The sequence below is a fragment of the Natator depressus genome, chromosome 2 (assembly GCF_965152275.1).
Source record: "Natator depressus isolate rNatDep1 chromosome 2, rNatDep2.hap1, whole genome shotgun sequence".
Classification (NCBI taxonomy): Eukaryota; Metazoa; Chordata; order Testudines; family Cheloniidae; genus Natator; species Natator depressus.
Genome location: NC_134235.1, coordinates 155,350,589 through 155,372,004, shown reverse-complemented (window position 1 = coordinate 155,372,004; position 21,416 = coordinate 155,350,589). Strand labels below are relative to the sequence as shown.

At 40.8% G+C, this 21,416-nt stretch overlaps 1 protein-coding gene across 1 annotated transcript in view; it reads right to left on the bottom strand.

Moving 5' to 3' along the window:
- MOCOS (molybdenum cofactor sulfurase) overlaps positions 1–21,416 on the bottom strand; it is a 406,588-nt gene that overhangs the window by 46,251 nt on the left and 338,921 nt on the right. Inside the window, exons 7-8 of the mRNA XM_074945194.1 lie at positions 10,076–10,192; positions 7,067–7,498 (exon numbers count right to left, since the gene is read on the bottom strand). Coding sequence (XP_074801295.1) covers positions 7,067–7,498; positions 10,076–10,192 — 549 coding nt within the window. The remainder of the gene's footprint in view (positions 1–7,066; positions 7,499–10,075; positions 10,193–21,416) is intronic.

The window sequence follows — 21,416 nt, the reverse complement described above, 5'->3', positions numbered from 1 at the left end:
AGATAGATAGCAACAATCATCCCCTGCAATTTACTTTGCTGATTGTAGATTCAGGATGATTATAGGAACCTCCATGATCCAACTTTGAGATGCTGCACCCCTGACTGCATGTCCACAACACAATTCTCCCTCTTCCTCAGGATATTGATCACTATTGCATAGCTAACCTAAGGTGCCCAGTAATAAGGCCCCTCCACTTATGTCACTGACATTTGCCAAGTGCTTCCTTTTCCCTCTACATCAGAACTCCTATCATCTTTATACTACCAGGATCCCAGATAATAAAGTTGCAATAATATAAGCTAATTGCATGCCCCACCTCTTGGGCACAGCATCAGTAAATGACACAGTTAACTTTTCAGCATATGATGTCTGGAGATGCTCAGGTGAATATGAAACGCCTCCATTCACCTATGTATCTAGGCCTGAAACTCAGGAGGATCAGAGCTTGACAATCCATTCCTTGATTGCCCATTGCAAGAAGGGCAGGAGACCAACAGAAAGACCAAATTCTTCCTATTTCCCACACTGGCTAATCTTCTTCTCCACCAGTCATGAGCCAGATCATTGCATAATAAAGTCAATTCACGTTATTGGTCCACCGATTGGCCTACCTGCTTTTAGCTAAAAAGAGTTCTGTGCAAATCAAACAAAATTTAGCCAGAAAAGTAAGCAGAGCACAGTGCTTAGTGATGCTACAATTCAGATTTTCCATTAGAAACCCCTGTTTTCATCTTTTTAGAATTCTTTTTTAAAATGCTTTTTGACTTGATTTTTTTTCTAATTACAATAGAGTGGGTATTACAGTTTGGAACATATGAAGAGAATTAACTGAGCAGATTTTAAATTATACAAGTGTAAGAAAAGTTTACGTTCACACACCTGTATATATTGTTGTCCACTGATAACTAAAAGTATATGTTGTATTTTCAATGAAAACTATTTATATAGTCTTGGGTGATACCATGTAATTTTTATAGTTTAGAATCTGTGGTAAGAATAATAAAGTTATTAATGTTTAAAGTCTTAACCTTTTTTCATTGAGCATGGTGCATTATGTAACAATACAAAATTAATGGACATGAAATGTTCATGTTTAAAAATGCATACTTTAAACAATCTTGTGTATATTAAAAGAAGGTGGGTGAGGGTGAGAATTTCTTCATCTCTGGTTTGATTGTCCCCCCCCACTTGCCTGAAATAAAAACTGAAAGGACATGAAAGTAGAGCTTCCTCCCCAAAAGTCCATAAAACGTCCTCTTCCATCTGGGTCCTCTGCTTTCTGTGCATTTGGTAACACGTGCATGGAGCAGGACTGGGCAGTAGACAAATTCTCCTTGTCAAACACATTTTATAAGATATATGGAGTAGAAACTAACTATCCCCCTGTTAGTTCCAGATCCCCACCTTAATTTTTATCCCCTGCAGTCTCATTTTCTCTTGGCATCCCGTGCCTTATGTGCTAGGGCAGCTAGACACAGGAGGAGTGAAGTTTTAGAGTTAGTGGGTTATATTAACAGATTTTTCACTAGAGAGGAGGTCAAACAGCGATTTTTAATTAGTCATGAGATTGGGTATGGAGGTACCTGCTGCATCTTGCAGTTCTACTCCTAGTCATTGAAAAAAGGCCAAGTAATACACATGTTCACCAACTTTATCTTTTGATGACCCAATCCTGCACCCAATGTCAATGGCAGTTTTGCCAAAGCACAAACAGTTTAACAGAACTTTCTTCTGCACATGCACAGTCTGGCATTTCTTTCTTTCTTTCTTTCTTTCTGAAATGCAACAGAACATGTTCTTGCATTCAGACCTATTTACTCTCCATGCCAAGTTTTCAAACTTAAAAGCATGGGACTCAAGCCTGCATTGAAGTAACAAACCTGATCTTGATCTCCTGTATGGAGGCAAAAGGCAAGAATGCACTTACTGCAGTATAAAATTTAAAGCCCTAATAGTTTAGTCCATTTAGAGATGTTCCACTACCATCAAAAAGTAGAATCCAAATTGTAAGTGGTAAAAACTTTTTTATCCCCCGATAAAAATGACCAAAGGGATTTTACTTTTAAAAATTGAAATGGAACTGAAATTCTAAAGAAATAGAACCTTGTAACCAGTGACTAAGCATAGACAATTTCAATCAAAACGACAAATGTTTCAGAAAGTTATGAGCTTTGTGAAGGCTGGTATTAGAACATATATTGTTCAGCAACATTAACTGAAACAGTCCCTATTACTAGGATCACTATATCTGGAGACTGGCAAGTCTGTGATTTTCTGTATAAGCTAACTTTTTTGTGACAAATGACAGAGATGCAGAATGATCGAATTCCTGTGACAATCTGAAAGGCCATATTTAGTTTTCAAAATTTCATTCCTTCTCCATTCCTTTTTGGGAAGGTAGTTCTGGAATGTTTCACTTCAAACACCAATGTGTCTAGCATCTGAGCCTTTCACCCTTCAAAATGAGGAAGGCTGAAGTTGCAATAGTGACACTTAGGGTATGTCTACTGTGACAGGGTCGGGCCAGATGGCTACAGAAGAGTGATAGAAGGCAGATATATTAGCCCCAGGTTAAGTAGGTCCCTTTTCCCTGGGTAAGGTAACAGGGAAGGTTCCAGAACAATCAGGAACTTTCTGGAAACAATTAAGGCAGACAGGCTGATTAGAACACCTGCAGTCAATCAAGAAGCTGCTAGAATCAATTAAGGCAGGCTAATCAGGGCACCTGGGTTTAAAAAAAGAAGCTCACTTCAGTTTGTGGTGCGTGCAAGGAGCTGGGAGCAAGAGGCGCAAGAACCTGAGAGTGAGAAGACGTACTACTGGAAGACTGAGAAGTACAAGCATTATCAGACATCAGGAGGGAGGTCCTGTGATGAGAATAAAGAAGGTGTTGGGAGGAGGCCATGGGGAAGTAGCCCAGGGACTTGTAGCTGTTATGCAGCAGTTACAGGAGCCACTGTAGACAGCTGCAATCCACAGGGCCCTGGGCTGGAACCCGGAGTAGAGGGCGGGCCCGGGTTCCCCCCATCCCTCCAACTCCCTACCTGATACCGGAGGAGTTGAACTGGACTGTGGGTTCCACCAGAGGGGAAGGTCTCTGGACTGTTCCCCGATCCACTAGGTGGATCAGCAGAGACTACGGAGATTGTTTTTCTTCCTTTCCCCATGCTGCCCAGTGATGAGGCTGAGTGAACAGCAGATTTGAGCCGTGAAAGTGGCCAAACTGAGGGCTGTCGTGAACCTCTGAGGCGAGAAAATCCGCCAATAAGCGCAGGACCCACCAAGGCAGAGGAGGAACTTTGTCACACTACCCTGTAATTAAGAACAGCAGACTTGGGTTCATGGGGCTTGGGCCAAAGGGCTGTTTATTTGAGGTGTGGAGATCTGAGCTCAGGCTGGATGGAGCCCAGGCTCTGGGACATTGTGAGGCAGGAGGGTACCAGTGCTCAGGCTCCAGCCCAAGCATCTACACCACAATTAAACAGCCCCTTAGCTTGAGCCTCGTGAGCCCATGTCAGCTGGCACTGGCCAGTTGCAGATGTCTAATTGCAGTGTAGACATATCTCTACAGTCTTAGAGAGAGTGACTCACTCTGCAATTAGCAATGAGATGGGGTGTGGAGATATCTGCTCCATCTTGAAGTCCCACTCCTAGCCATTGAAAAGAGGCCAAGCAGTAACTGGATTTAGAATGGATTTAAGTGACTTCCATGAAATATTGATAACCAAAGAAATCTCATCTGACTTGAAAAATACCATGTCAAAATAAACAATAGCTTTTAGATTTTACCCTCAGCTGGACTGGTAATAAAATGAGGACAGTAAGCCTTTAGGGCTTTTTACAAATGGTGAGCTGGGGGTTGCTATTTTTACTGCTTTTGCAGGCAGAAAATTTGATTGAGTGATTTTTCATAGGGCAGACCTACACATCAAGTGGTGAGTGACAAGTCTAGTTCTGTTTCTAAGAGTTTTGAAGCAAGAACTCTGTGAAGACAGGTGTGAATGATGAGGATAATGAAATTCCTGACCTGCTTACCTTCTTCCAGTTCCACATCTCTTCCTGCTTCTCTAACATCTCCTCCTGGCGGTCTCATCACCAACTTAAAATTAACACAATCAACACTGAACTCCTAGTCTTTGCTTCCAAACCCTTTCCACTCCCCCTATTCTCTGTCACTCTTGATATGACCTCCATTCTCCACATGGCTGGAACCCATAATCTGGGGTCTTCTCAACTCTTGACCCTCCCATCCAGGTCTGCTTCCATGCTGTTCTTTATGCATAAAACATCCTTCCTGAACTGATCAGCAAGGCCATTTTACTCTCTTTCTACCAGTCCCTCCTCAGACCCTACCTCTGCTCTGACATGTATAAGAAATGGACCAATTAATGCTGGCCAGTTTGAGGTGAGGATAGCTGAAACTTAGATATATATAAACTCCAATATCTAATGCACATAAAGCATGTATATACTTAATTGTGTATCCACATTATTGCCCAGATTCTTAAAGGTATTTAAATGGGAGGTAGATGCCTAAATACCTCAGAGGATCTAGGCCTGTGTCTATTTGTATTTGTACAGTGCTTAGCACACTGGGCCTGATGCTGATTGAGCCTCTATCCACCGCTTCAGTGCAAGTGTCAAATACTAAACAACTATAAATTACATTTCTAATACTATTAAAAGCTGACTATAAACCTGGGAGGCTGGATGGCCATCTGTCTTGGATGGTTTAGACACAACAAATCCTGCATTTTGGCAGGGGGTTAGACTAGATGAGCTTTGCGGTCCCTTCTAACCCTATGATTCTATGGCAAGGCTAACAAAATTTCATAATCTACCTGCAATTTCTCAGCTAACTTAGATATGTTTAGTCTATAAGCATATACAGTAGGTGCTGCACCACAGGGGTGCATGGGGAAGGCCGGGTATCATGAGAGTGCAAAGAACCCTGGAGGCCTGAGCCAGGCACAATCACAAAGCGGTTCTTCAGGGGAGTGCAAGGTTTGAGTGAGTTTAGCACTGCTGTGATGCTAACCTCCCCAAAGTGGGCTTGGAGGGAAGATATCTGGCCCTGCTTGTGTGGGAAAAATGCATAATGCACCGTTTCACTCCAAGATACATCCTGCCTGTGCCTGGATACACAGCATCCAAATCCTCTAGCAGAGACTTATTGTGTGGCACAACTCTCCTGACAGCAGCCTACGGCTTAAAGCCACAATTTAACCCTATGCATGCCTGCCTGGTGTATGGACGTCTAGGCAGCAGTAAAACATTTTGGCAGGAGTGAGCTTTTATAATACAACTCAAAAAACTGCAGCAGTTGAATTAAGGTTAAAACATTCTTTTATAAAATGCAGGGTGTACTTGGCTTTTGTAGACAGGTAATTAAAGTTTGTTTTTGTATTTTCCAAGGCTGTGTTTTTGTATTTTCCAATTAATGGCAGTGTTCATCATACACAAAACCAAGACATTTTATATGTTTATATAAAAATTGACTTCCATGGTCATACTTCATTATATTTTGTTTTAAACTCCCTCATATTTTAAAAATATGATTATCGTATCATTTGAGAAGCTATATTTTAAACACAGGTGATTTGTCACCAAGCTTGACCCCAATTTTCACTCAGATGTGAGATAGTGACCCGCACTGGTAAGTTTCCATAAGGAAAGTTATACCATTATTGACATTCATTAAATTGCTCCACAGCACAGTGCGAAGCAAAGTCAGATTCTAGGTCAATGTGCAGCACATACACCTATTTCATCATGCATTATTTAAAAAAAAAAAAAATCGCAGCTAAGGTGACCATATTATTAACTTGGCAAAAAAGCAATTAAAATCTTCAAAGACTGAACTTTCAAATAGGGCTGCAACACTTAAATGTCATATTTCTGTTGCAAATGCATTTTTAATGATAACATTTCTTTGTAATGTAAATTAGCCTCTTCTCAATTATAACATGTTAATCAAGTTATTTCTCAATTGCTGCACACCCATCAATGCTTGGGCTCCATCACGTGTCATTTAATATAAGCATACTAATTACCTGACTACAATTTATTCAAGTTTTTCGGAATCCAAACTATTCATTTGGATACATATTACATGACGATTTTCTGGAGGGGGGAGGTTGGGAAAATGTAATAAATTTGCATTCCATGACTTCAGTCTAATTGAATTTCCCTCAAAAACTAAATATCCAAGTGTTCAGGAAATTTACAGTATAATTTTGAGAAAGTGAGCACTGCTCCTTGAAATAAGATTAATACTCACCTGCTATTGCCTTATACTTAACACAGAATATTCCTGAGAAGCTACGGGGGAAAAAATGGGGGATGGCTCAAACGAATCTCTAAAATTCATTTAAAATATATACAGTAACTCCTCACTTAACGTTGTAGTTATGTTCCTGAAAAATGCAACTTTAAGTGAAACGATGTTAAACGAATCCAATTTTCCCATAAGATTTAATGTAAATGCAGGGGGTTAAGTTCCAAGGAAATTTTCTGGGGCAGACAAAAGGCATTATATACTGTACTGTACTGTGGTTGGGAAGTGCTCCTGGCTTACCCCACACAGGCACAGCCCGCTGCAGGCAAGGACACTAGGAAGCACCTTCGCAGCAGCAGTGGCAGCTTACCCAGAGAAGAACAGGCGCCGACTTTGCTGGGGGATGCTCTAGGCCCACCTCTTCCCATCCGTGCTCCACTCCAGTCCCACCTCTTCCCACCCCCACTCCACCTCCTCTCTGGAGCACGCCGCATCCCCGCTCCTTCCCCGCCCCCAGAAAGTCCTAAGCGCTGCCAAACAGCTGTTTGGTGGTGGGGACAAACTGCGAGGGAGGGGGAGGAGGCGGAGAAGAGGAACTTGTGCAATGCTCCCTTGTAAAGTCGCTGCTCTTCCACAAAATCTTACATGCAGTGTACAGATCAGGCACCCAAACAACGTTATAAGGGACCATTGCACAACTTTAAATGAGCATGTTCCCTAATTGAGCAGCGACGTAACTTTGAAACAACGTTAAGTGGGAGGACATTAATTGACGAGTTACTGTACCTCAAATGCAGAACAAGATTTGATTGGGTAGAGGTAAATGTTGGTGACAGTGATTGGCTTGCTCCCACTTCTGTATACTGGTATAGCACTCTCAGAAACAACAGCCCTGCTAGTCTCAGGTGTCTTCAATGCTGCAGATGAATTATTCCAGTGTCCCATCTCTGAGACAATAGTTTTCAGAGAGAATTTCTTTGCATTGTTATTGGCAGAATGGTCATTCTGTATTGGAGATTTGACTGACTGTGTAATAGTCTCTCTTGTGGTGGTTTGGGAGGGAAACTTGAAGTCTGATTCAGATAGCCTGGTTGCTATAATGAACTTTAGAAAGGTTTGTGCATCTTCAAAAGTAGACATATAGCCAAATGATATTCTCATGGACCCAGTGGGACGTCCATCAATTATATCTATGTCATCTCCACAGACATGGCCAGCCTAGATTGAAATAAAAGGAAAAGCAATGAGCTATTACAAAAACTTTTCATTTTTTCCCTTCTTGTTTTACAACTTTATACTTCATTTTGCTAACTTCAAACAGAAAATCCATTCCAAAAACAGCATAATGAATACATGAATAGATTGGGAAAATGGAGAAAATCTTTTCATCTGTCTCATTTGCTACACATAATATCTATCTGTTCATCTAACTAAGGTACTTATATGTCCCCAAATACCATATAGGTAAGAACCTTGTTTGTAGACAAACACAAGCATAACCAACCCATACCATGTTTTTCCAGAGCTCAGACATCAGCATTGCTATGAAATTGCTGGGCTGTATTTAACATCATATGAGCAACATGCAAAACACAGTAGAAGACTCCAGAGGTGTGTGAGAAAGAACAAGATGGTGAGAGCTTTTAGTTTGAACAATCTGGTTTAATCCCACTGATTTATTGTTTAATGTTCAGTCAAAATTAAACAATGTGGATGCCTATGGGGGAAAATAGTTCATTTGGGTCACATTACAACCTTCAGTTACAAATCTAGAGAATCACAATTTAAATGGACGAAGTTACTGTGGATTTACATTGGTGTGACTGAAGTCTGAATCTTGCCTTTTGCTTAGATTTATTATTTCTTCCAAAAATGTTTCACGTGTAGTATACATGGCAATCTATAAAATACTAACAATATTAGATGACCAGTTTTCATGAAGTTTAATGGTAGAATACATTTGAAAGATCTTTAAATTGTGTCCCCATATCACATAACAGGAGCTTTGGTGGCACTTTCACTATTTCCATGCCTGCCATGAAATCATGATTTACATAGGGTCCTACATCTAATTGCAGCATCTATGTATTTGCAGCTTGTATCTAGATGTCTGAATGTAATTACGAAGAACATACCATATCAATACCGTCATAAGTTTTTTATCTTTTGAAAAATGTCTTTAATAAGCTTTTGGGCTTGTTCCCTGCTAATTCATTGTAATATCAAACGATGACATGTTTACAACTATGAAGTCCCTCATGGTTTTTTGTAACATATGCTGCATACTTACCCAAATCTTTTGAATGACAATCAGCAGAAAATAGCTCACAAGAGTGCAGCTAGCAAGTTGAAATTTGTTCATACTTTGGCAACTTAAAGTTTAAGTTGCTCCCTATCTAACATATCTCTAATCTCTGTAGACATGTCATATGCACATGTCTTTTTAAACTGTCATTGGTCTCTCAATGTTAGAGTACTTTCTTATTGTTTTTCCCCATCTAATTTTGGTCTCTTTTAGACTATGCATCCAATGGGGAAAGACTAAGGGCAGGTGTACACTTAAAATGCTGCACCACTGTAGGGCTTAAATTAAACCGCTCCTAAATTAAGAGCTTCTCCCAGCGGTTTAGTTAATCCACCTCCCCGAAATGCAATAGATATGTTGACAGGAGATGCTCTCCTGGCGACACAGTGCTGTCTACACAGGGGATTAGGTTGGTAAAACTATACCACTCAGGGATGTGGATTCTTCACAGCCCTAAGCAACAGTTATACTGATATAGGTCAATAGTGTAGACTTGGCCTAAGGCTGTGTTTACACTGCCACTTTCAGTGCTAAAAGATTAGTTGTTCAGGGGTGTGGAAAAAGCACCCCCCTTAGCGACAAAAATTTTAGTGCTGAAAAGCGCCAGTATAGACCACCGTTCGTTCGGGGTGTTTTTTGTTTTTTATTGCTGGAAGAGCTCTCCCCCAGTGATAAGGGGAATCTATACTGCCCATGTCACAGTGCAGCTGCAGCCACACTGTAACATGGACAGTGTAGACATACCCTCAGTCTTTATTTCTTGAAAATTGAGAAGCACAACTAAGACACTTTAATAATAATATAATAAACATAAGATGATCACGAGAACTGATCAGGAACTAGAATTTCCATTGTGTGGAAAATTCTGAGATTTCATTTTTTTCCATTCTGAATCAGAAAAAAAGGTCAAAAATTCATTCCGGTGAAACAAAAATTCAGAAGGCTTTTGTTTCAATAGCACTGAAACATTTTGTTCTGATAGTGTCATTTGGATTAATTTATTTTCAACTTTAACAGTACATGGTATATATTGTATATAATATTACAATTAATATTTTAATGTTTAATAAAATATTAAAGTCAAAATGAAATGGATCGAAATGAAACTATTAGAATGAAATATTTTCAAAAGTTTTGACTTTTTCCCCATCAAAATCAAAATCCCATGAAACATTTTGATTTCAACTAAACCACATTTTTTGACAGTCAAAAAATTTTCAACCAGCTTGAATGAAGCAGGTGCTATTAAATGAAGGTACCTTCAGTAGTAGTGTGTTAAACTGAAGTCTAATGGAGAACAATACAAACCTGTCACCATTATATAAATTGTCTCCCTCCCAAATCTAAAGCCCATGCCCCGTGATACATGAGGTATATACATGCTTTAAACCCACGTTTAACAATACTCAGTTTTTATTCTTCCCTTCAACCCTCTCGTTATTCAATCATTCAAGTAATTTTACTTGGCCTCAACAGGATTTGGTCCTGACCTGAAGGTTCCTTTTGACATCCTCATTGCTGAGCCTCAAATGCTGCTGGCAGGCGCCAGTGTTACAGAAACATCCTGTACGAATATGTATGTTGTAGAGACTGGCAATCTTGTCCACCTTAAAGAATGAAAGAGATAATATTAAATATACTCAGTTTAAATAAAGGCTGCTTGAAGTAAGTTATTTCGCTAAATTATTAACAGTTTGGTTGTTGGAGCTGTTATATTTTCACATACACTATGAGGAAAACAGGTATTTTTCAGCTTTATTATTAAAACAAAGACGGAAGAAATACAGACAAATAAGCCATAATCCTGCAAATGCTTGCACACATGCTTAATTTTGAACAACACATGGAGAAGCCCATTGAAATCAGCTAGGCTAATCACATGCTTAAAGTTAAGTACATGTGTAAGCGCTTCCAGGGTCAGTGCTTTACACTGTAACATTCTGCATCTGAATGGAAATAAAGCAGCAACTGCTTTGCTTGGAGGTGGGGGGTTGGGAGCTGCTCTTCAGTTAAATCTGCGGTATCTAGCCCAGTGATTCTCTAACTTTTTGTATTGAAAGGACGACTCCTTTCACACAGCAAGTCTCTGAGTGTGACCCCCTCCCCCGTTATAAATTAAAAGGGGGGGGATTTAATTTAAATTTAATTTAAGAGGGGCTCAGGCTGTCAGTCCCATGCCAACTTGTGACCCCCAGTTTGAGAACCCCTGATCTAGCACAACCTGGTCCATGCCTGGGATTTCTATGTACTGCCACAACCCAAATAATAACAAAGACAACATCTTTCCTTTGCAAAGCTACATACTCCATGGTATAAGGGATACTGTCAGTGCAGGAAATTATTGAAACCAGTGAGATTTCTGCACACTTGAGATTTCTGCAGGCTTGATGGATGAGGCCATAAGTAAGCAATAGCATGTGACAGGGAAGACACTAGTCTGGAAGGACAGGACGAGAGAGACCTCTTTGAATGTTCCACACATGAACACTTTGTTCACCAACTATGCTGACCCTGATGTTATGCTTTTACGTCTCTGAATATTTCTAAAACTGCCAGTTAAAGAAAAAAAACCTGAATAATTAATGGACACAAATACAATAATGAATGGATGAATCATTGGGATGAATAAATTATGTGAATATGAGAGAGAGAGAGAGAGAGAGAGAGAATGAACATGTGAGTGTGCAGGGGAGATGGGAGATCATGTCTGTCTGTACAACAGAAAGAATCTCACAGAACGAAGAGACCTGTGGCAGGAGAGGAGGGATATACTTTTAGGGACTCCCAGTACTCCTAGAAAAGCATAAAGAAGAAAGACCGTTAGAGAAACATTATGGCTCCCCAAACTCTCCAAGTAAATGGATTTTAACAAGAGACAACAAGGGCTGTAAGGATAATATGGTATACATGATTATTGCTGGAGTATGGGAACCAGGGTCCTGGGCAGATGGGTTAGCTCAACACTGCCGCCTGTGCTACTGTGGTTTCACTGCCTTATATGAAAGTCTTTACTTGCTGCAATCACACTTCCCATGTGCAGTGCAATGTAGTATAATAGCCTTATTTATATAGCCTCTGTAATAGAGGAAGTATGTATGGAGCAGATAAATTAAGGGACTGGCTTAAGTTTTATTCCTGACTTTGCACATTCCTACCTGCATGATTTTGGCCATGTAACTCAACCTCTCTTCAGTTTACCCATTTAATACACAATAAAAGTAAGTTCTTGTGGAGCTTGATTGTGCGAGTTGCTGAGCAACCTCAACTTCCACTGTCTCCAATACTCCTTTGCTTAGCACCTTGCAGGATCAAGCCCTACATTTCAACCTAGTGCAGGAATTATTTAGTCTGTGTCAATCTTTAGACCTGCTGAAAGCAATCCTAACAGTATTTGGTGCACACAAAGCATCTGGAGCACTTTTATGTGTGGATACAAGGGGTTTTACACAAGAATGCTTGGGGAAACAAATGGAAATATAAATGTAAGACACCTGCGTAAAGTGAGTGTGCAGCAAGTGTAAAACACAATCAAGCGACAACTGGGAATGGTTCTACACCCACTTGGCACAGCTGTATTTACCCAAAACTCAAAACAGTGAAAAATCTGGCTCCTTAAATTGTCTGTTAAAATAACTAAGGGTTGTTTTAAATTAATGGTCCTGGTCTCAAAATCACAATTTATTACCCAGGACACAAAGAATAACCATGAAACTAACCGTGCATTCAATTTCAGTGAATAGAAGGTGAACTCACATGCTTTGTTGCATTTACAAGGGCAAAAATTGTTTGTCTCTGTTTATATTATATTTATTATTTGGGGGTGACATATTTGATCCAGGGTGTACTCTTCAATTTCGACCAACGTACACGAGTAAGAGTGTCTCTGTATCACTAACATTAAGACAAGGAGTACACTTTTCAAAACCACCTAAGTAACATAGGAACCTAAGACCCACTGATTGTAGATCAATGCTAGAAATGGCAGAGGTTGACCTCAGTGAGATTCCGCATGGGGAGCTAGCGGATCCTGTTATCCAGGCCCTAAAACACCAAAAATATCATAGATAGAAAAGAGTCAAAGAAAATGCAGGCAAAAATGATGTATGTACACAGCCAGGATATTGTTATGCAATGTACTAATCATGTCTATCCTTATTTTGGTACAGCAGTGGGACCCCAGTCCTGATTGAGGCCTCTGGGAGCTATCATGATGTAACTATTGAATAATTATACCTATGTATATTATCTCATTAATTACCAGAGGAGTTGCATTATTAGAAATAAAATATATATCCTTCAATTGACTGTACTCTTAGTAATTGGAAAAGGCTGCAGGTGCTGTATCCTCTTGTCTGACCTGGTTAAGCATGTGTCCTTGATAGAAGCACTCATTAAAAGCATTACATTTTTACTTAAAAAAGGATGGAGAGTTGCAATCATGGTTGCAAACTTCTCAATGAGATCTGAATGGGTGAATCCCTGCACACCGAGGTGCAGGGATCTGTTCTCAAGGAGCTCATTGCAGGCTCATGGTCTTAGCTCCCAATCCTGCAAACTCTTGTGCATGTGCTTAAATGTACTCATGTCTGTATTCCTATTGCCTTCAATGGGACTCCTCACAGGAATTAAGTTATTCCCATCAGTGTGAGTACTTGCAGGATCAGGTCCTCAGTGCCAGTGTAGACTGCACTAAAACAGGTCACAATGAAAACAGTGAGGTGGTCCTCCCACTGCTTCCTGACTGTGCATTAGGGTTCTTTTGAAGTTTTCCAGAACCCACTGCTTTTGTGCAATAAGTTACCAGAGACCATTGCAATTGAAACACATTAGAAAAACGATATTATGGCACAGGCCGAAACTGCAGCATTGCAGAAAGTAAATCAGCATATTCGTGCTTCAACTGGTTCTGTCCTCTTGCTTCAATTATGAATGGTTCAGTTCTCTAATGTAAACACAATCAAAAGCACGACACAGATCCTGATTAGCAAGTGCAATGGAGAATCAGACCCAAGGTCTCTATTTATGATTAGTGCATCTGTGCAGTATTACAAGCATGTTTCTGAGAATCAAAGTCACAGTAAAAGGCATCTGCTGAGAAAAACTGTTGTGGTGTCATTTAACTTTGTTTTGTCAGAAGGCGTCTATCTGGGAACCGTGACATTTTCTTGCGTTATTTTCTCATTTGGATGAGAAAAGTTGTCATCCTGACATTACAGGGTTTGTCATGGTTCTAGTGACTTGTGGGTGGATCTATCATTCAGTTAATGATGACAAGCAGGGCAAAAATCATGACAGTTATTTCACTGCTGAAGTTGTTCCGCATTTAGTTTGGTTTGTTCACTACATTAAAAGCCTTAATCCAAAATTTATAATCTTTCTCAAATAATAACCCCTTTCACTTTGTTTGAACAGCCTTGCTTTTAAAATTACAGGATGTTTAAAGACGGAGTTGCCATGCCCTGACTTCAGGAAATGTTTTGCAAATAGATTCTCTCTTTCTTCTTCTCCTTTTGTTTTGTTCTTGTCAGATAAATCATCATTATTCATTAATGCAAAACCTGGACTTTTGTTCCATATAGGCAAGTGTCAGAATTCCAGAGAAAAACACTGCAACGTAAGACAAAACCGTTCTCAAATAACACTTTTATATGATCGGTTTATGTTCATTTTTAGATTAGACCAGTGCAAGGATTATTGGCAGAGAAAAAAAGAGACCAAATTAAAGGAAGAGAGAGAATTATTTTGAAGACGAGAAAGACCAGTTAAGCATAACCTTTTGTATGAACTCTAGAGAGCTTCATTACCAATCTATGCAAAGCATAAACTCACATGGGAATCCTGCAAGTAACACTTACTAATATGAAGTGCTCCCCATTGCCATCAATTGGACTACTTGAATGAGTAAAGATTGCCGGATGCAATGCTACTGTAGCAGTGTCAGTCCCGGGATATTAGAGACCAGGTGTGGGAGGTAATATCTTTTACTGGATCAACTTCTGTTGGTGGGAGAGACAAGCTTTTGAGATTACATAGAACTGAAGAAGAGCTCTGTGTAAGCTTGAAAGCTTGTGTCTCTCACCAACAGAAGTTGGTCCAATAAAAGATATTACCTAGAGTTGCCAACCCTCCTGGATTGCCCGGGAGTCTCCCAGAATCAGGCTCAATCTCCCACAGGCTACTGAAGCTGATCTAGGAGATTTTAGGCTGCTAAAAACTGGCAGTGAAGTGGGGCTAAGGCAAGCTCCCAACTGCCGTGGCTCCATGCAGCTCCTGGAAGCAACCGGCATGTCTGGCTTCTAGGCACAGGGGTAGCTACAGGGTCTCCGTGTGCTGCCCCCACCTGAGAACTGACTCTGCAGTTCCCATTGGCTGGGAACTACAGCCAATGGGGTCTGCGGGGGCAGTGCCTGGGGGCAGGGGCAGTGCCTGTGGGCAGAGGCAGCATGCAGAGCTGCCTGGTTGCCCCTGAGCCTAGGAGCTGCACATGCTGGCCGTTTCCCAGGAGCCACCCGAGGTAAGCGCCGCCTGGCCAGAGCCTACACCCCTCACCTCCCCTGCACCCCAACCCTCTGCCCCAGACCTGAGCTCCCTCCTACACCCAAACTCCCTCCCAGAGCCCACACCCCTCACCCCCTCCTGCATCCCAACCCCCAGCCCCAGCCCTGAGACATCTCCCACACCCAAACTGCCTTGCAGAGTCCACACCCTGAACCCTCTGCCCTAGGCTCAGCCTGGAGCCCCAGGCTCAGCCTGGAGCCCCCACCACACTCTGAACCCCTGGGCCCCGCCCCCAAGCCCAGAGCCCACTCTTCCTCCTGTACCCCAATCCCCTGCCCCAGCCTGGTGAAAGTGAGTGAGGGTGGGGGAGGGTGAGTGATGGAGGGAGGGTGGATGGAGTGAGTGGGGGTGGACCCTCGGAGAAGGGGCGGGGCCCCAGGGAGGGGCAGGGTAGAGGGCGGGCAAGGGTGTTTGTGCGATTAGACAGTTGGTAAAAATAATATTACCTCACCTACCCTGTCTCTCTAAAGATTGCAGGACTCGACCTACGTTCTTTGGACAAATGCTTGATTTTCACTTGGACATATGCTGTTAGGTCCTGTTGCTCAGCTTCACCCTGGAAATATGTTACTTAAGGAGTTAATTTCATCTCTTTCTGTGGTGTTAGCATACAGCAAAACAAATAGAATATAAACCATCTGTTAGAGTCTGTTCGATGAAAAAAGTCTTCAATAATACACATTTTGAAAACTGCCATAAGGAGCAATAAGAAGTATAGACCTATGGGTTGCAAAGTACAGCAGAGTGTTTGCAGCTCAGCATGTAACAACACAGGTTGCCATTTAGGAGCCAGGGATATGTTCATCAATAAGGGCATGGAAGCGTGAAAAAGTGCTAATGGCAGGTACACAGGTTTAGGTACTCAGATCATCAGTTTTGGTGCCTTCCTGGGTCTGATATTTAGAACTAGGGTGACTTGGTCTTTTATAAACTTGATTTTTTACAATTTAAATGCTATCTAATAGACCTTACAGCATTTTTATTGATTCTATACTGAATGTACATGGTAATTAAGACACTACGAAGACCTGGAGTCCTTTGTATCAGCTAACCCTTAGTATTCAGTCCCATTTCTGAAGCAGTTTACTATGAGCCTGAACGTGCCAGGATGCCAGGCATTTCCTGGATGGGAGTGAGCACCCTCATATCCCTCTTGAATTTAATGAGAGCAGAGGACGCTCATTGCCTTGCAAGGCTGGGGCCTTTGTGCTTTAACAGGGATAGGTGAACTAGCTAGGAAACAGACATCTATTTTTTACTAAGATCACACAGTTAAAACTTTATTCTTCTTTTTCAGAGGTAATTTCTGTTTTAACCACAGTCAGCGCTCCTACTCCTCCTTCCTTTTAATGATGCCATTTTGCTTTGATGTCTGAGCATTTTTTTTAAATACTGCTTTATTTGTTGTTTTCTGCTAGGGTTGTGAATTTTGGTTGGACATATTCCTGGAGCTTTCATCGCATGACATAATCTTTCATTAAAGATTAATCTTTAATTTCTGGAGACTCCAGGACAATCCTGGAGGGTTGGCAACCCTATATTACTACTGTACTTTAACTGTTTAGTGTCTGGAGCATCTAAGTTAGAGGGATTCATGAATAATAACTACAACAATAATAATGTATAATCCGAATATAAATCCTCCTCCATATTCTAGTGCTATTGATAGGCTTGACAGCAATAATACTACTGTAAGCAGATTTGAAATATGTAGTAGTTAAGATTTATAGATACCATATGGGTTTGCATTATTTTAAATCACTAAAAATGGAAGGCACCCACTTCTATTGGCTCCTTTAAAAATCTCATCTTAAATCATAGGACACATAACTCAAACAAGCAGTCCTTACTCATATGAGTTGTTCCATTACAGTCGACAGAATTACTCATATGAGCAGAAGTTGTCAGACTGCGCCATTAATCTTGACATTTTTATAATTTCGTACGAACAGGATGGAAGAAACTACCCAGTTCAAGAAGCCTCGTCAGAACAGTGTTTATTCTCTTGGAAGAATGGCAGTCTGGATTTCTACTCAGTTTTTAGACTGTGACCAAACTTCAGAGCATAGTGTTTCTGGAGTAGGTTTGTCAGATGGATTTGCTCATCACAAGAATTTCACTGCACACTACTGATGGCTGGTTATAAAGCTGACTTTGTGACACTCTTCTCCAAATCAGCCGGTAAATTAATTCACTGATTTATTGCATGAAATTGGAGAGAAAGTAAGTTAGCTCCTTTTGTCACCCAGCTTTTGATTGTGAAATGTTGCGACTGCCAAAGATGCATGCTTAATCTCATTTAATGTAATTTAATCCAGAAATAGATCTGAAGAGAAATCAGCACTTGTTTCCAAATCATTATTTAGAAGAAGGAAAAAAATGACATCTTTGTTCAGTTACTAAGACATAAAAGTTTAACCAGATCGTCTCCTGCAAAATGATATTTTTTATACAAAACATATACATTCCCATCCGAGGCGCTAATTTCTAGTTGGGACAGAGCCCATATTGTCTAAAGGTCTGATTTTCTTCTCCCTTGCATCTTCTGTAGTCATTTACATATGTTTAAACTAACTGCAAAGTGGATGTAAAGCACTCCCAGATCAGAATGGTAGCAGTTTACACCCATTCAGTGCTTACTTTGCTCCAGTAAAATGAATACACTGGATACAAGGCAGTGGAGAGTCAGACCTTAAATGTATATTGGAACTGCACATTGGATGCATTGAGAGTGGGAATGGTAATGTATTACTATTAGGCATTTTTGAATTGATGTATGTACCAATTTGTCTACTTGCCTTAGGACCGGTCTACTACTAAAAATTAGATCCACGTAGCTAGGTGGCTCAGGGCTCTGAAAAATTTCATGCCGGTAGTGCCGTAGTTAGGTTGACCTAATCCCCATGTAGAAGTGGCTAGGTTCATGGCTTGGTGGATGGACTGTTGAGCTACCATCTCTCAGAGAGGTGGATTAACAACATTGACGGAAAAACACCTTCTGTCGAAAAAGGAAGCATCTACGCTGTAGCAGTACACAGTAGCTGTGCTGCTGTAGGGTAGGCCTGTACTTAGAGTTGGGCATGATCTGGTACTGATCTCTTCTAAACCTTATGGGTGCTCTGAAGCAGGATTTTATTTGGGGCCAGTTGTTAATTGGTTTGAAATTCTATGTTAAATCTCTACCTGAGATGTTTTAATTGGGAAGTGTGATGAATATGGGGGAATCTGGCACATGCAGCACAAGGATGTGTTTATTGGTTGCTCATAAATGTATTCATTATTGTTGGACTGAAGATCTAAGTGGAGATTAATAATGTTGACATTTTTACTGTTGGGAAAAATGTCAGCCAGAGAAATGGATGAAGTGCCAGGTGTCTAGCAGATGAAGAGACCCTTTCTAGAACTTCTGCAAAAAGGCAGCTCACTTGGTGGAACTGTCCTAATAGCAGGGAACATCCTGGAAAAAGAACCAGAGGACCCTCTGGAAGGGTGAGTAAATCAGAATATGTAGGTAGTCATCCTGTAGGACCCTGCCCCAGAAGATTTCTCCTGCTTGTTCACATGCATCCTAAAGAGTCCCTGAGCTCTGTGAAAGGTATATCCAGAGGAAGAAGCATAGGAAAGTGAGAAAGTATGGCAAGAGACCACCCTGGCAAGAGACCACCCACCCAGGAGATCTTCAATGCTCTAAAAAAGAAAGAAAAAAAAAGAGTCCTACAAAAAGTGGAAACTAGATCAAATTACAAAGGATGAACATAAACAAATAACACAAGTATGTAGGGACAAAATTAGAAAGGCCAAGGCACAAAAGGAGATCAAACTAGTTAGAGACATAAAGGGCAACAAAAAAATATTCTACAAATACATTAGAAGCAAGAGGAAGACCTAGGACAAGGTAGGCCTGTTACTTAATGAGGGGGTGGGACTGGGGGGCAGGACGGGACGGGACACAATAACAGAAAATGTGGAAATGACAGAGATGCTTAATGACTTCTTTGTTTTGGTTTTCACCAAGAAGGTTGGTGATGATTGGATGTCTAACATAGCGAATGCCAGTGAAAAAGAGGTAGGATCAGAGGCTAAAATAGGGAAAGAACAAGTTAAAAATTACTTAGACAAGTTAGATGTCTTCAAGTCACCAGGGCCTAATGAAATGCATCCTAGAATACTCAAGGAGCTGACTGAGGAGATTTCTGAGCCATTAGCGATTATCTTTGAAAAGTCATGGAATATGGGAGAGATTGCAGAAGGCTGGAAAAAGGAAAATATAGTGCCCATCTATAAAAAGGGAAATAAGGACAACCTGGAGAATTACAGGCCAGTCATCTTAATTTCTGTAAACTATCCCAGAAAGATAATGGAGCAAATAATCAAACAATCTATTTGCAAACATCTAGAAGATAATAAGGTGATAAGTAACCATCAGTATGGATTTGTCAAGAACGAATTGTGTCAAACCAACCTGATAGCTTTCTTTGACAGGGTAACAAGCCTTGTGGATAGAGGGGAAGCAGTAGATGTGGTATATATTGACTTTAGTAAAGCTTTTGATACTGTCTCGCATGACCTCCTCATAAAGAAACTAGGGAAATGCAACCTAGATAGAGCTACTATAATGTGAGTGCATAACTTATTGGAAAACCATTCCCAGAGTCACGATGGAAGGGTATAACGAGTGGAGTGCTGCTGGGATCAGTTCTAGGTCCAGTTCTGTTCAATATCTTCATCAATGATTTAGATAATTGCATAGAGAGTACACTTATAAAGTCTGTGGATGATACTAAGCTAGGAGGGGTTGCAAGTGCTTTGGAGGATAGGATTATAATGATCTGGACAACCCGGAGAAACGGTCTGAAGTAAACAGGATGAAATTTAATACGGAAAAATGCAAAGTACTCCACTTAAGAAGAAATAATCAGTTGCAAACATACAAAATGGGAAATGACTGCCTAGGAAGGAGTACTGCGAAAAGGGACCTGGGGGTCATAGTGGATCACAAGCTAAATATGATTCAACAGTGTAACACTGTTGCAAAAAAAGCAAACATTATTCTGGGATGTATTAGCAGGAGTGTTGTAAGCAAGACACGAGAAGTAATTCTTCCGCTCTACTCTGTGCTGATTAGGCCTCAGCTGGAGTATTGTGTCCAGTTCTGTGGGCCACATTTCAGGAAAGAGGTGGACAAACTGGAGAAAGTCCAGAGAAGAGCAAAAAAAATTATTAAAGGTCTAGAAAACATGGCCTATGAGGGAAGATTGAAAAAATTGGGTTTGTTTAGTCTGGAAAAGAGAAGTCTGAGAGGGGACATGATAACAGTTTTCAAGTACATAAAAGATTGTCCTACCTTCAGAGGTTAAGAAGAACAAGCAGCAATGGGCTTCAATTGCCACAAGAGAGGTTTAGGTTGGACACTAGGAAAAACGTCCTAACTGTCAGGGTGGTTAAGCACTGGAATAAATTGCCTGTGGAATCTCCATCATTGGAGATTTTTAAGAGCAGGTTAGACAAACACCTGTCAGGGATGGTAGAGATAATACTTCAGTCCTGCCATGAGGGCAGGGGACTGCACTAGATGACCTCTCAAGGTCCCTTCCAGTCCTATGATTCTACATATGTCAAATCCAGAAACTGCTAGATGTTTTGGGACTGGGGAATTAAAGTACGAGAAAAGATTTGAAATACTTTCTTGATTCTTAATGGATGATCTTGCATCTTCTGGACTGCCCTTTTCTTCTGTTTGGTGCATCTTGTGAACTGAAAGATTAAATCATTGAATTTCAATAGGCCATATATGCATACCTGATGGACTAATCAAGCAAGATGGTGTCCAAGACTCAGTGATTCAGCCATGCCCTGGAGTCTTCCCCTGTAAGGGGCATATTGCCATGGACCTATGTATCTTCAGGCAGAAATGTTCCCTCTCCCTGGCCACTCATTTACCTGCATTCATACCCAAATACAATTTGGGCTCATATATAGGATATTTAAAATGCCATCCAGCATAGGAATGAAAAGTACAAAAAGAAAAACAAAGAAATAAATCATCTGTGACATCATAGATAACTTAATCAGAGCTTCCTCTCATGGGTATTGAAGCAGGCATATGTAATCCAATATGCATCTCTAGCCATTCTTCAGGATAATAATTATGCAACGGATTAGAGCAGGCAAAGCAAAGGTGCATGGTGTGGAGGTGAGAAACAGGGCATATAAAGCTCCTCTGCCATTCTGCACTCCTGCAGAGGGACCAACCAACATAATGACAGGGAAAAA